Source organism: Macrobrachium nipponense, chromosome 19 (genome assembly GCF_015104395.2).
Source record: "Macrobrachium nipponense isolate FS-2020 chromosome 19, ASM1510439v2, whole genome shotgun sequence".
Lineage (NCBI taxonomy): Eukaryota > Metazoa > Arthropoda > Malacostraca > Decapoda > Palaemonidae > Macrobrachium > Macrobrachium nipponense.
In genome coordinates this window covers 73019635-73033285 of record NC_061088.1, presented here as the reverse complement: position 1 = coordinate 73033285, position 13651 = coordinate 73019635, and the positions used below count along the sequence as shown (strand labels likewise).

The window sequence follows — 13651 nt, the reverse complement described above, 5'->3', positions numbered from 1 at the left end:
ATCGAGTTTTTGGTTGTTTGCTAAGAGTTCGGGGATGACTCTTGGCAATCTTAGAACTAACACGGGTTAGGATCGGGTGATCGGGATCGGTTGTGTGCTCCTTAAAGAAGGCGTGTTGTCATATAAGCGGATTAGCACCCATTGACAAATGCCAGTTAGGCTCTGCTGAGTAAGCGGATGAAACCCCATCGACAGACCCACAAGAACTCTTGGCCGCAGATCACTATCTCGCTAAGGCTCTTGAGGTGAAGCAGACTCCTGGGCAGTAGCCACGAAGTCTTCCACCTAATAAGGTAGGAACCAAGGTCTATAAATACCTACAACATGTGTTGTTTACCTGTCTAGTCAGTAGTTAACTGTCTCTTGCCCTCCACCAAAGGGTGTCAATCAGCTATGTATATATCTGACAGGTAAGTTGAATGTATGAAAATGATATTGTTATGATACAATAAAGTTTCATACATACTTACCTGGCAGATATATACGATTGAAGACCCACCCAGCCTCCCCGCAGGAGACAGGTGGAAGAGAGAATCTGATTAGAAAATGGGAATGGTTCCTAGTCCTCCCACCCAGAGCAGGGCGGTAGATCACCTGACCTACCTGTAGCGAGTGCCGCGAAATTTGAATTTCTGTCGGGGACGACGGAGTCGATAGCTATGTATATATCTGCCAGGTAAGAATGTATGAAACTTTATTGTATCATAACAATATCATTTTTCAGCGTTTTTGTAGTGGTTCCAACTATTCACAGGTTCTAACTATTCACGCGGGGTCTGGTATGCATACCCCGCAAATACGGGGGGGACCACTGTAATTATAATGCAAACCTCTAACTTGAAACAGCCTGAGGAGAGGAAACTATTTGTTATGAGGCACTGTCTAGGAATAAACAAACCCTGTAATCAGTTCCTCTCCTCGAAATACCCTCGTACAAAGTGTATGGTGTGCAGGAAGCATAACTGTAACCAGCCAAGCCTGTTGTGTCTGGTCATCCACACAGTGGGTGCATTTTGGCCGGAAAACAAGAAAGAGAAGAAAGTTTCCCCAGTGTCATCGTAGTGCAGTACTACTCTGATTCCTCCTGCTGTTGCTTCGCTCAGAGGGAGAATTATCATTTTCGGGCAGAAGGGAGAGAGCCTCCTTTAACCTGACTTACGTTTCAGATGTTGTGAAGCCCAAGGGGCTTAGGGAGTTATGTCCTTCCTTAGGCCTCCCTAGAGAGCTGAGCGTGTAGTGTTTGATATCCTGCTTGTGGGCCTCCAAAGCCTTTCCTGTAACTGCTGTTAACGTGACCACGGTCACAATATCAGCTGCTCCGCAGGCATTCAGCTGAGTGTTCACCCTTTTTTCATCTTGAGCCCATTCACATAGGATACTTCTTCTGAGGCATCTCGATGATTGGCTAGTTTTGGGGAGCTCTCGTTTGCAGTTGCCCCAGGACCATTCACATTGGATAGATCTTCTGAGGTATCTTGACAATGGGCTAGTCCTGGTGAGCTCTCATTCACAGTTGCTCCAGAACAGAGACCAACTCGAATTTTGTCGTGACCTGGGAGTCCTGATCAATTTCAAGATGTCCTATTGCCTTATGCACAGGTTAAAAGTTTCTGGGCATGCTGATTGTGATGGTAACTGCTTCATAGCAAAGGAAGTTAAAGGAAAGGAAAACGCATTTTCGAGGAGTTCGGCAGTAAGGAGGCTTTCGCGCCCGTGTTGGAGGTGCCTGTCTTCGCGGCTGTTCTAGAATCGTCGGGCGTGTTGTGGAGCGCAAAAACGCGCCGATGTTACGTGAGAAACGCTGCGATTTTCTGATGCAATACCTCTTCTAGATTCATCTGAGAATGTCTAGAAACCTTGGGAGTCTGTGACACTCGCCGTAGGCTCCGCGCCCAGGATGCCGTATAAATACGACGGAGGAAGTAGCAGCGGGAGTAGGAGATATAGAGAGTGATCGTAAGAGGAAGAGATCGTAAAAGAGAGGGATCACCAGTTAGTAAGAGCCACAGATTAGATTATCAGTGAGAGATCAGCAGCAGCAGAGATCTTCCGTGAGATACGAGAAAAAGGAACCGACGAAGTATCAATCAAAAGAAGAGTTGTTCGAGTGTAGGTTGGATATTGGTCTAGTCGTCTTCCGGTGTGGACGGCCGAGTTGTCTCTACGTTAAACAGACTTCGGAGAAGAAAAGGGGAGAGTTCCTGCCTTACGAATAGACTATTTTCTGCAATACGGAGTCAAGAGGACGACTGCAATTGCCACTCTACTTTTATGAAGCCACCTCTTCGAAGTGCCAAACTGATTAGTAAGTATTCGAATTACCTCACTGTTTCCCCCAGTTCATGCAGTGTAAGATTCTATCTGTTTATGTAAATAGGAGTTACCATTCTGCATTTACCTTTATTAGTAAGCTTGTAAATAAACCTTTGTTGTGTTAGTGTTTCTTTCTATATTCGTATTCCCAGTTTCAACTGTTGGTGTTGAAATATATATATATTTTTTTATTTCATATTGAACCTGAAGCGGACCTCCCTCAGAGGCCATAACATTGTGTCGACCCTTTCCAGGATATTTCGACACCGTAACATTGTCTCTGAGATCTCAGATCCGTAACACTGATAGATATGGCAGCATTAAGAGTCCATTCCTCAAACTCATGTATCAGCAAGTTCAAAGAGGCAGTGCAGTTGCTCTTGTCTCGAAAGGATCAATCAGCTCACTAGTAGCAGGTTGTTCTCGGTCACCTGTCGTCCTTGGAGTAGCTGATCCCTCATGGGCAGCCTCACCTTTGTTCCCTTCAGTGGAGAATGAAGGAGGTTTGGTCTTGGCAAGGAACTCCCCATTCTTCCCGATTCCTCTAGGATTGAAGGCCCTTAGACACTCCCCTTCCCAAGGTGCTTCTGTTTTTGGATACATGTATGTCAACCAAGGGATTGGGCACACACTTGGAAGAGTTGTGTGTTTCAGGTGTGTGGAATTGGAATGACAAACACCGCCAATACAATATCAATATCCTGGAATTCAAGGCAGTTTTTTAGCACTACAAGAGTTTCAGGATCGAGTGATAGGGCACTGTGGTGTTGATGAGGGACAGTACTACAGTAGTGGCATATGTTGGACTAATTTCCCTTTGGCTCCACATGTTGGTGAGGTGGGTGCATGAGTGGGCAGTAGCACAATCAGTAGAGCTGTCAGCCAGGTACATTCTGGGGAACTGGAATTTAGAGGCAGACAAGCTCAATTGCCAGGGTCAGGTGTAGGGGGCCGATTGGTCCCTACACCCAGACTTTGCGGAAAGATTGTTTGATCTTTGAGGCCTCCCAACTATAGACCTCTTTGCATCTTGGCAAAACAGGCAGCTGCTGGGTTTCTGCTTGATCGTACCAAACCAAAGGGCAACATTAGAAGATGCCTTCCAGCACCTATGGGACAATCTATAAGCCTATGCCTTTCGTCTGTTTTGTCTGACTCGTCGGGTGATCAATTGGATCATGATCTCCCCAAATCTTAGGATGACCCTGGTTGCTCCCAAGTGGCCACATGCCAAGTGGTATCCATATCTGCTACCTCTACTTTCCTAGGTGCCAAGAGAGATTCCCCCTTGGCACAACCTGTTATACCAGTCTTGCACAGAGAGGTATCACCAAGCCATGAAAGGACTATCACTTCATGCTTGGAGACTATCCAGTGTCTCTTGCAAGCAAAAGGTTTTTATCGGGATACCTTCATAAATCCTCTGTGGCTGTGTACCAGGAGAAATGGGCCATCTTCTGTGGTTGGTGTCATCAACGGGGTATCTTTTCAGTAGGTAGTGGAAGCTTTTCTCCTTCTCGGCTATTAAGTGCTATAGGGCTGAAATGCTTCCAGGAAACGAGGAAGTAAGTGGGATGTGACTTGTTTTACTGAGCCTGACTCATGCTCCCTATGAGCCTTTATGAGAGTCGTCAGACAGGGATATGAACCTCAAGACTGTGTTCTTGGTTGCCCTTGCATCAACTGTAAAGTGTTAATAAATCATGATTATTATGAATTTCATATTCCTTTTTGGGTATTAATAAATCAAAACTATGTTCTTTATCATAAATTAAGATCCCTTTGCTCAAAGATCGTAGCCTGGGGGACAGTGTGACGTGTGCTTCAGGCAAGACAGGGGCGTTTACTTACTACGCAACCCTCCCTCTCTCTCTTCACTAACTACGCTAATATCGTGTATATTATGATATTCTGTAATCATATTAGAGCGAATTTTCTTCGTCTTTATGTTAGCAAGATGTTTTCCTTGTCTTTTCCTCATTGGCCTGATGAAATTCTTGCAGAAACATAGATAAACATAGGTAAAAGCAAGCGAATGTCAGAGGTGAAACTTGGTGTGGACTACTTGATGTCTGTGCTCCCACTGAATCATGGTTGAACTTGATACTCCCTTCTGACTTGCGGAATCTCCACAGATGCCATTTCTCACAATTTCTTTGACAATAATTATCAAAATTTACGATAACGAGAAATATTGCATTTTCTTGTACGGATCAATGTTCTAGGCTTATTGAGCTATGTTTACTAATTACCCTGTAACTACGAAAGTAAGAGGAATTTTGACGAAATATTTCGTATACGTATTCTCAATTGCCGTATGAAGCTCCATGAATTTTTTCATGACTTTGCATTTTTTGCCCTATACCCCCATATACGTATAAGGGTTGCGGCCGGCCCCCTTAAGCCCTCGAAGAGATGGGGATGTGTCACACTTGTGTTTGTCCTGGAATTCGTAGTGAAGACTAAGGATCTGTTGGCCCGTGACACCAGATTCGAGTCCTTTTCAGTCCCCTTCCCTAGATGACTTAGTTGGTGGTGATCAAGATGACATGGTACAATTGGTGGTGATCAAGATGAGATGGTACTATGTCCAGTACCATCAACATCTCAGGCCTGGGTGTTGATGACTCTTTTGGTCACGCCATTCCAGAAGAACCTATTGGTTCCATAGGTATTAAGGGCCAGTGTTGTCTCGACAAACCACTTTCAGGTCCTTCTACCTTCAGGATACTATTGCCCACAGGTCCTTTGACACATTTTCCTTTGGTCTTGTGGTAGCTGCTCAACAAGTTGTGTAGTTCACCTGGCTCTGCTAGAGTGACTGGCCTCCTCCATTTTCTCTTTTTTACCTCCCTCTCCCGTAGGGCAGAGAGGTAGGTGACGAGCCATCACATGCTGGATTGGCTGGCCATGCAGTCTAGATAACCGAGTATCCTGCCTATACAGTATTCCCCCATATTCGCATGGGATGTGTACCAGACCTCCCTACAAATAGCTAGAATCCGCAAGTAGTTGAAACCCCTATAAAAACAGTTAAATCTGCCTATTTTGTTAGCTGAAACTAAAGAAAAATCCACTAAAAATGTTCATACCTGGTTTTTTAAAGTTTTATCACAATAAGTGCATTTTATGATGAAATTTATGAAAAAAGCAGGAATTGTGGATATTTCTTTTTAAAAAATACCACGAATACATGAATTTCCCACAAATAATGGGTAGATATGGTCCATAGAAAAATCCGTGAATGCTTGAGTCGCGAATGTCGAGAACGCGAATATGGGTTGTCCACTGTAATCTAAAGTAGATTATTAGGTGCAATTTGTCCCCTCTCTAGTTCTCATGTCATTTTTTACTAATAGCTTCTGTTTCACAAATCCCCTGCTCTACTTCAGGTTTAAAATTGTGAGCATCAATGACAACATCTGGTACATTTATTGCGCATGTGATAACTTTGGGTAATTTTGCCACATAACCTTTTCTCAACTATCTTGCTTACATGTTGTCATGTGCATGTAACAGCTTGTCAGTTATTGGTTGTCAACTTCAATTGAATACTGATTAATTGTGGATGATGTGCTAGGTCTTGCAGTAGATATAGATATATGTCCCCAGTCACTGACAGGCAACCAGGGAATAATTGTCCCAGTGGAAATGGTAAATCTAAGCAATTGTTGTATGGCTGTGATTGTCAGTCTTGACTGATAGTTGTGGCATGTCACATTGGATTCATTGTAACATTCTCAGTTCATGACAATTTATCTCGGATGTTTTATTTTTGTTGATATGTTCAGGTAAAATTTATTACATTTTGTGGTAAATTACATTAATTATTATTAAATTTGACTGATTATTTATAGGTGAAGTATCAGACAGTGCAAGTAGTGAGTCCGATGACTTAGACGAGGAGTTTGACGATGGTTTGGATGAAAACATGATAGGAGATGACGAAGACAGGGCCCGCTTAGAACAAATGACTGAAAAGGAGCGAGAGCAGGAAATTTATAACCGTATTGAAAAAAGAGAAGTTTTAAGGACCAGATTCGAAATTGAGAAAAAGTTGAAATTGGCCAAGAAGAAGGAGCAGAGGAAGAGGAAAGAAAAAGATGGTGATAAACCCAAGGTAGGTGTCTCGGTGAACATTATTATTATTATTATTGTTTTTTAGTATTCCTCAGGTTTTCATAATTTCCATTTTAGGTGGTGTTGGTATTTTCAGATCTACCCCATTATACTATAGGGAAAGGGTTAATCATTGAACAGGATAAAGTTTTGGAATCTTAAATTAGACTTGAGATATAAATATAGCGACTCGGTGATTTGTAAAGATTTTAATGATGTTCTGTATTCTCTTTATGTACTGGAATAATAAATAATAAAAGGTTTATAAAAGTTACTGTAAGCATGATATACAGTAGTTAGGTTTTTCTGATTGCAAAGTTAAAAGTGAACTTGGAATGTCTGCGTAAAAACAATTTTATATATGATGCACATTGTCATGCTCTGGCTGTGTCAGCATGACTTATCACTCTTATAGTTACAGCAAAGTTTGTGTCATATGTAATTGACCCTTTTATTTTGTACAGGAAAAGAAGCAAACAGTTTTGTCAGACAGACAAAAGGTGTTGGAAGAACGGGCTCAGGGACGAAATGACAAATTTGCAGCCCTCAAGGCAAAGAGGGAGAACAAATTCCAGAAAGGTGAGCAACTTTGTATTGTTCTTGACATACAGTATGTGGGACAAAGATGGAATCTGCAAAAGGCTAACTTTTTTTTATCGTAAGATTTTCATGACATTTTTTTCTTTGTCTAGCGGAAGAAGAAAAACAGAAGAAAGAAAAGAAGGCTGAAGAAGAGAGAAAGAAAAAAGAAGACAGAGAAAAAGAAAAAACAGCAGATTCAGATTCTGATGCAGAAGATTCAAAATCCAAACATAAGCTCAAGGTAGTAGATGTCCCTTTAGTCAGTCATGTTAAGATTTCATTCCACTCATTGCATTTATTACAGCTTATTTTTAAAATGAGTGTGATGTTTTATCACACTTATGTTTGACAGGAAGTATGCACATCATCAAGCACCTTACAGGGATCAAATTCGAAATTTTTCAACTGTATGAAGTACAGGTCAACCATCACTACTCAGCAATTGTTAATCTGTTTCCATCACTAATCCAGGTTTAATTTTAGCTACTGCAAAGTTAGAATTTGATGAATTAATAATCATAAAAGCAAACGTTCAGTAGACTAAAGGCAAATAATCATACATTTAACCAGTTTTACCAAACTTATGGCCTGTCTAATGATTAATTACTATTTCTTCTAATTAAAGACCCACTTACTATACCATGAAAAAAACTGTCCTTTTGCCAATGCTAGTTACCATAACTATTGTATGTTTATTAGTTTGTGTCACACGGACTTATTAAAAATTTGCCAATTGTCAGTAGTGACTTCCATTACTAAAAATGTAGTTTTTACTAATCTTGCACACAATTGAGAAGGTTTTAAGACAGTATGGCTCTGAATTTAAGCTCTGGCTAAAAAAAAATTAATGATGTTCAAAATGATTTGGAATAGGCGATAGCAACGTTGGATACTGACGTAATCACAGCTTTACTTGATTTTAAAATTTACTGTAATTAAAAAAAAGATCCGTACATTTTTAACTCGGCTCTGATCAGTTACAAAAAATGTATCTCCAAATTAAGTTGTAGTCAATACAAATGGCAATGATGATGTTGGTAAAATGCAACAAGCTGATGTTATTGAGAATGTGAACATCATCTAAATGCAATTGGCAATGATTTTACAATTTGATAATATGACAATAAATACAATATTTGAATTCACTTCAGGGTGTGAGTCCCTGCGTATACGAGTTAGGGTAGAGATTTTAGACTTGGCAGGCAACTCTTTTAGGAGAAAGACACTCTAAATATCAAACCAGTGGGTGTAAGTAACTCTTTAGCCTTGGTAGGCAACCCTTCTGAGAGAAGGTTACTATACAAACCTTGTTCTCCAACCTTGCACTATACCATAGCCATTGTGCCATGACCATTTATGGTCTTGGGTGTTAGTTTCCTTGCATGAGGCTATGATCAGGCTTTGATCTCTCTCTCTCTCTCTCTCTCTCTCTCTCTCTCTCTCTCTCTCTCTCTCTCTCTCTCTCTCTCTCTCTCTCTCTCTCTCTCTCTCTCTCTCTCTCTCTCTCTCTCTTTTTTTTTTTATTTTTTTTTATTTTTTTTTTTTTTTATTTTATTTTTTTTTTTTTTGTAAAGTGTGTAGGACAGGCTGATGAGAAAGCAAAAATTGCTTGGTTGATCTTCAGGGAAGTGCTTTCATCTTACATGGTTTGCTGGCCTCACTTTGTCAATCACAGCTTCCAGCGTGTTTTTCAGTGATGTATTGTGACGTATATTTGAGGCAGTTAGTTGCAGAGGAGGGTGTTCACCACTTTTCTCGGTTTTGAGTTTTGTATAGCATTGTATTGACTAATCTTTCTAGTTTACGAAAATGCATCGCAAACCCTTCCCTGGCATCAGCAAAATGGTCAAAAATAGCTTCGAGTAAAGTTATCTATTTGCATTTAGCAAGTGGTGCCAGGGAAGCGTCTGAAAGTACAATTCAGTGAGAGGTATTCACCACCCACACCACCTCATTCAGCCTCGCTCATTGTTTACAGGCTGGAAGCGAGTAGCCAATTTGATTGTGTCTTACTGTTTCACAGGTTTCTCGGCCAATCAGCGGAGCTCTAGTGTCCCATGCGAAGTCTCTCTTGCATTTTGTCTCTTTCAACTTACCACAATTGTTTGTGTAAGTGCCTTCTCATGTTTTTTAGTAATTCCTCCATAATATTTTGATTATTATGGATAACCAATAATCTGTGGATAGCCCAGGACCTTTGGGAGGGCGTAAACATGAAAGAAATGTGAAGGATTGGATTCCTAGCGTTCAAAAAAGGAAGCGGTTTTTATTGTAATAAACGCATTTTTTTTAGAAAAAAAAATAGGGAGAAAAATGCACTTATTTTTGGTAATATTCAAAATGTGAATATATTAAAAAATGTGGAGTTTTTTGTACATAAAGTAGAAAAGATGAGCTAATTTTTAAGACCAACCCCAGCTTTCTAGCTCTTTTTCATTCAAAAGTTATCTCATGTTGAATATTCCCAAACTTTAACTGCGTATTTCTCTAGTTTTTAAATTTGGTGCATACCATCCTCTGCAAGTAACCACCTCACTTATACTCTCGTCATAATTTTTGTAAATAATGGAAATGTTGTTGATGGTAGTGTTTATTGTTCTGTTGATTTTTACAAGGTTACTATTGTGATGAGTAATTTTTTAGTTTTGTTACTGATTTTATGTTAATTTTAATTCTTTTGGAAGACATTGAACTGAACCCTGGGCCTAGTACTCATTTTAGAAAGAAAAACTGCATAATAATTTACTCAGGTATTTGAGGCTTAATGTCAAATTTTCTTAATCTCCAGAATTGTTCCTATAACTATGATTTGATGTATTTATGTGAGACTTTTATAAGTTCAGTGTAGTACAGAGTCAAATGTTTTTGATGGGCCCTGACTTTATATACCATCATTACATCCTACAAGCACAAGGTATGACTGTATACATTAGTCTGGACGACCTGTTTATCGTCAGAAAACCTTTTGAGTGTAGTTGTCATGAAGTTCTTTATTTTGAAATTTTCAGTAAGTTCTACAATTTATGTATTTGCTGTTTAATGCATTCCAAATGTCGACAATTCTTTGTATGACTGTCTTTTGGAAAAGGGTTAGTATGGCTTAGTCACATGATTCAAAAGCTTCATTCATTACTTGAGGAGACACTAAAGCAAAGTACAGGGAGTGGCTAAATTCAAATTCCACAGATCAACATGCTGGTGTACTCTTGAGTTCTGTGTATCCTCCAATTTTGTCCAGCTAATTGAGGAACCCACACACATTTCTGGTAATAGATTGGGGCTCATATTCACAGATGTTCCTGCTATTGTCAAGTCCAAGGTCAGTGAATATTTAGGCACTTCTGATCATTGTGCCATTGAAATGGACATATCTGTCAATCAATATATTCTTAATGCCACCATTGTAAAAATGGTCTGGCTGAAATTCAGAGCGAATTGGGATCGCATTATTGAAGCTAGTCCAGTACTTAATATTTCAAATGCGATATTAGGTCATGATCCCAAGAAGAAGTTAAATGAAATGCTGATGACTGTTTTAATAAGGTATTTCCTTAGAAAGGTCATCAAGTTTAGGGCAAATGACCAGCCATTGTTTTGATGGTACATGTAGATGAGCCTACATGACAAACAATCCAAATTCAATGCATGGAGACAAAATCGTTCAAATGAAAATTACGCCATTTTTGTTGAGTGTCACCATGCAGCAAATAGAACTTGCCATACAGCCGAGAGAAATTACAATAATTCCTTGAAGAAGAAGCTTGAAGGAATTACTCGGCCTCATCTGTGGTGGACCAAATTGGCATTATTTACCTTTGAATCAGGCTCGTCTTCCATTCCACCACTGCTAACAGAAGATGGTAGATTGGTTACTGGTCTTAGGGAAAAGGCTGAATTACTTCATCGTGCTTTTGAAGCTATTTTTACAAAATTTGCATTTCACTCTAGGGATGTTAAGAAAATAACAGAAAACTTAATAGCTTGGGTGGGGAAGATCTTGGTGGTTTCTTCCTTTTGTTTTGTATAAAAAGTTTCTAGTGTGTTGTCTACCAAGATTAGTAGATTCTATAGATTTTTATGCCGATTTAGTATCTTTGCGGATGAGTGCAAGCTTAGTAATACAGTGCCTGTTCCAAAGACTGGCTTATCTACAGGCCAATCTCTATTCTCCTTGTGCTCTCCAAAGTTGCTGAAACACTTATTATTAAGCCTCTATAAGTATGTGGAATGTAAAGGGTTGTTAGCTGATAGTCAGTATGCCTATTGGAAGAAGCAGCTAGGTACCTGCTATGTTCTTTTAGACCTGACATACCATTTGCAAGGGAACCTTGATAAAACTTTTGAATGCAGAGTAATTTAAATATATTTTAGTGCTGTCTTGATTTAGTAAATCACTAGGCACTTATTTATCAGATGGCAGCAAGTGCCACCCATGTTTTAGAAGTCTTTTGATAATATTCTTTTAGTCTATCAAATCTCTTTAGTAGGGATAAACATAGATAATCAACTTTTTTTGTGGTGTATTGCATGTGTCAATTTTGAAGCAAAAAAATACCTTCAATGTGTACCCAAGTCAGATTTTGGGTGCAGGGCTAAGAATTGCTTAACAATTTTGATTGCCTAGAGATTCCCGAATTTGCAAGTGCAATTCTGGAAAAATTGTAATGGAATTACAACAAAGTACTGTATGTTGATAATTTTTTATGAGTATTTTTTCCTACAAGAATGCAGATCAGAGTAGTTAATGTAGGATATTCCTGGGGCAAAATGTCACTTGTTTTCTGTGCTGTGGTCTGTGTAGTGTTTCAAGAGCCAAAGGATTACAAGTGTGGCAACTGAAGTAGATCCTATCTAGAGGTGTCATGTAAACCAGCAAATGAACTCACAATTTGGGGATAAAACAGTTTTGTAGTTCTGCCACATTATTATTAATAGGGCTTAGTTTTTCCAGATCTAAGCCCTATTAATAATAATGTGGTACAACATTCAAAGTTTGGTTAATTTTACAATGAAACCTAACTTCTCGTTCTTTAATGTAATGAGATGAGAGATAGTGAAGTGTACTAATACTGGTCCAGAGGTATATGCACTTATTTAGGATTAAATGCTCAATGGTCATCACAGCAAAAATTTTGAAATGCTCAGTCATCTACCATGACTAACAATTTAGCTTTTTCAAAATCTCATGTTATTTATTGTAAAAGATAAATTTTGAAAGAGTTTACTAATAATCATTGTTGTTAAGCTTACAATTCCTTTTAATGTATCAAATATGATAATTGATAATTTTTTTTTTTCCACAAGATTATTCATGTGTAATCTCATTTGATGCTGCAGTATTTATCAGAAAAGTGCTGTAGATCACCTAACTATTCTTTTTCAGGCATCCGAAGTGTTTAGTTCTGATGATAGTGGTTCTGATAGCGAGAAGTCAACAAAGTCTGAAAAATCACCTAAGCGGAGATCGTCTTCCTCTTCATCCTCTTCCTCTTCCGATAGTGATAGTGATTCAGCAAGGTAAATGAAATTGATTTTTTATGTGTAATTTCTTTGAAATTTTATAGTTTTTTGTATGACCAGGGACGGATTAATATTATTTGCTACTATATGAGGTTTTTCTTATAGGTGATAGTGTTACCTTGAAAGCATAGGCAACTTGGAGGTGTCCACTCCAGAATTACCCTTTTGATTTAAAAAAAAAATTAATGTTGAATATATTACTTACTGTATTAAATTTAGTAGTATACTGTTATAATAATTATTTTCTGAGGTAACCAAGATCCTGCATTTATTGCGGCAGAGTTGACCCCCACCTATTCAAGTTTCTGGATTTGTGGACTCACCTGTTCGCAGATTTTTCTGTGGAAAGTATACGTATACCCATTGGTGGAAAATTCACCTACTCACCTAGTATTCACCTATTCACCTAGTATTCATGGTTTTTAGCTATTTGTAGGGGTTTGTGGTACACACCTCTCGCGAATACTGGGGTCGATTGTAATTTTTCCATGGATGGTTATTAAAGTTGACAGGCCTATCCATTGAAATTGATATTGCCAAATTTTTTTAGATGTCATTTCAACTTAACTGCTGTCTATTCTTTGGTTTCAGTAATTATGCTAGCGATATTTTGTTGTTCAGGTTACGAATAAGTGGGTTGTCTACTTTTGTCACTAACAGTTTAGTTTTATAGATATTCCTCTGCTAATAAAACAAAATATTTTGGAAACTTAAGTCATATTTTGTGGATGCAAAATCAGTCACTGACTATTTGATCCTTTGGAAAAGTAAAGCAACAGTCTGCTGTCTCACTGAGCACGTTTGGGCAGATCCCAGTATATATTGTGGGTAGCCAAAAGTGTCAGTTTATGTACTCTGGTCCACAAGCTATGAAAAATAGCAGGGCTGGTACTGGCAACTTGCATTATAAGTAATGGTTGTTTGTAAAGTATATTTAATTGTAAAAAAATGAATTTTTCTCAAAGGAAAACCATTACAGGCAGTCCCCAGTTACCGGAGGGAGTTCCGTTCCGACGGCTTGATGATAAGCGAAAATCAGATATAACCGAATATCAGCAATTTTCAGTGCTTATCATCACCAATAACAGGATTTTGGTGCTGATAACCAGGTAATGGT

General features: G+C 38.9%; 1 protein-coding gene across 2 annotated transcripts in view; it reads left to right on the top strand.

Moving 5' to 3' along the window:
- The window catches only part of LOC135218198 (RNA polymerase-associated protein RTF1 homolog), a 122247-nt gene that overhangs the window by 44210 nt on the left and 64386 nt on the right, over positions 1 to 13651 (top strand). For both annotated transcript variants that reach the window (XM_064254360.1, XM_064254353.1), the window contains exons 4-7: positions 6171 to 6433; positions 6897 to 7011; positions 7125 to 7255; positions 12398 to 12531. In XM_064254360.1, the coding sequence (XP_064110430.1) occupies positions 6171 to 6433; positions 6897 to 7011; positions 7125 to 7255; positions 12398 to 12531 (643 nt within the window). The remainder of the gene's footprint in view (positions 1 to 6170; positions 6434 to 6896; positions 7012 to 7124; positions 7256 to 12397; positions 12532 to 13651) is intronic.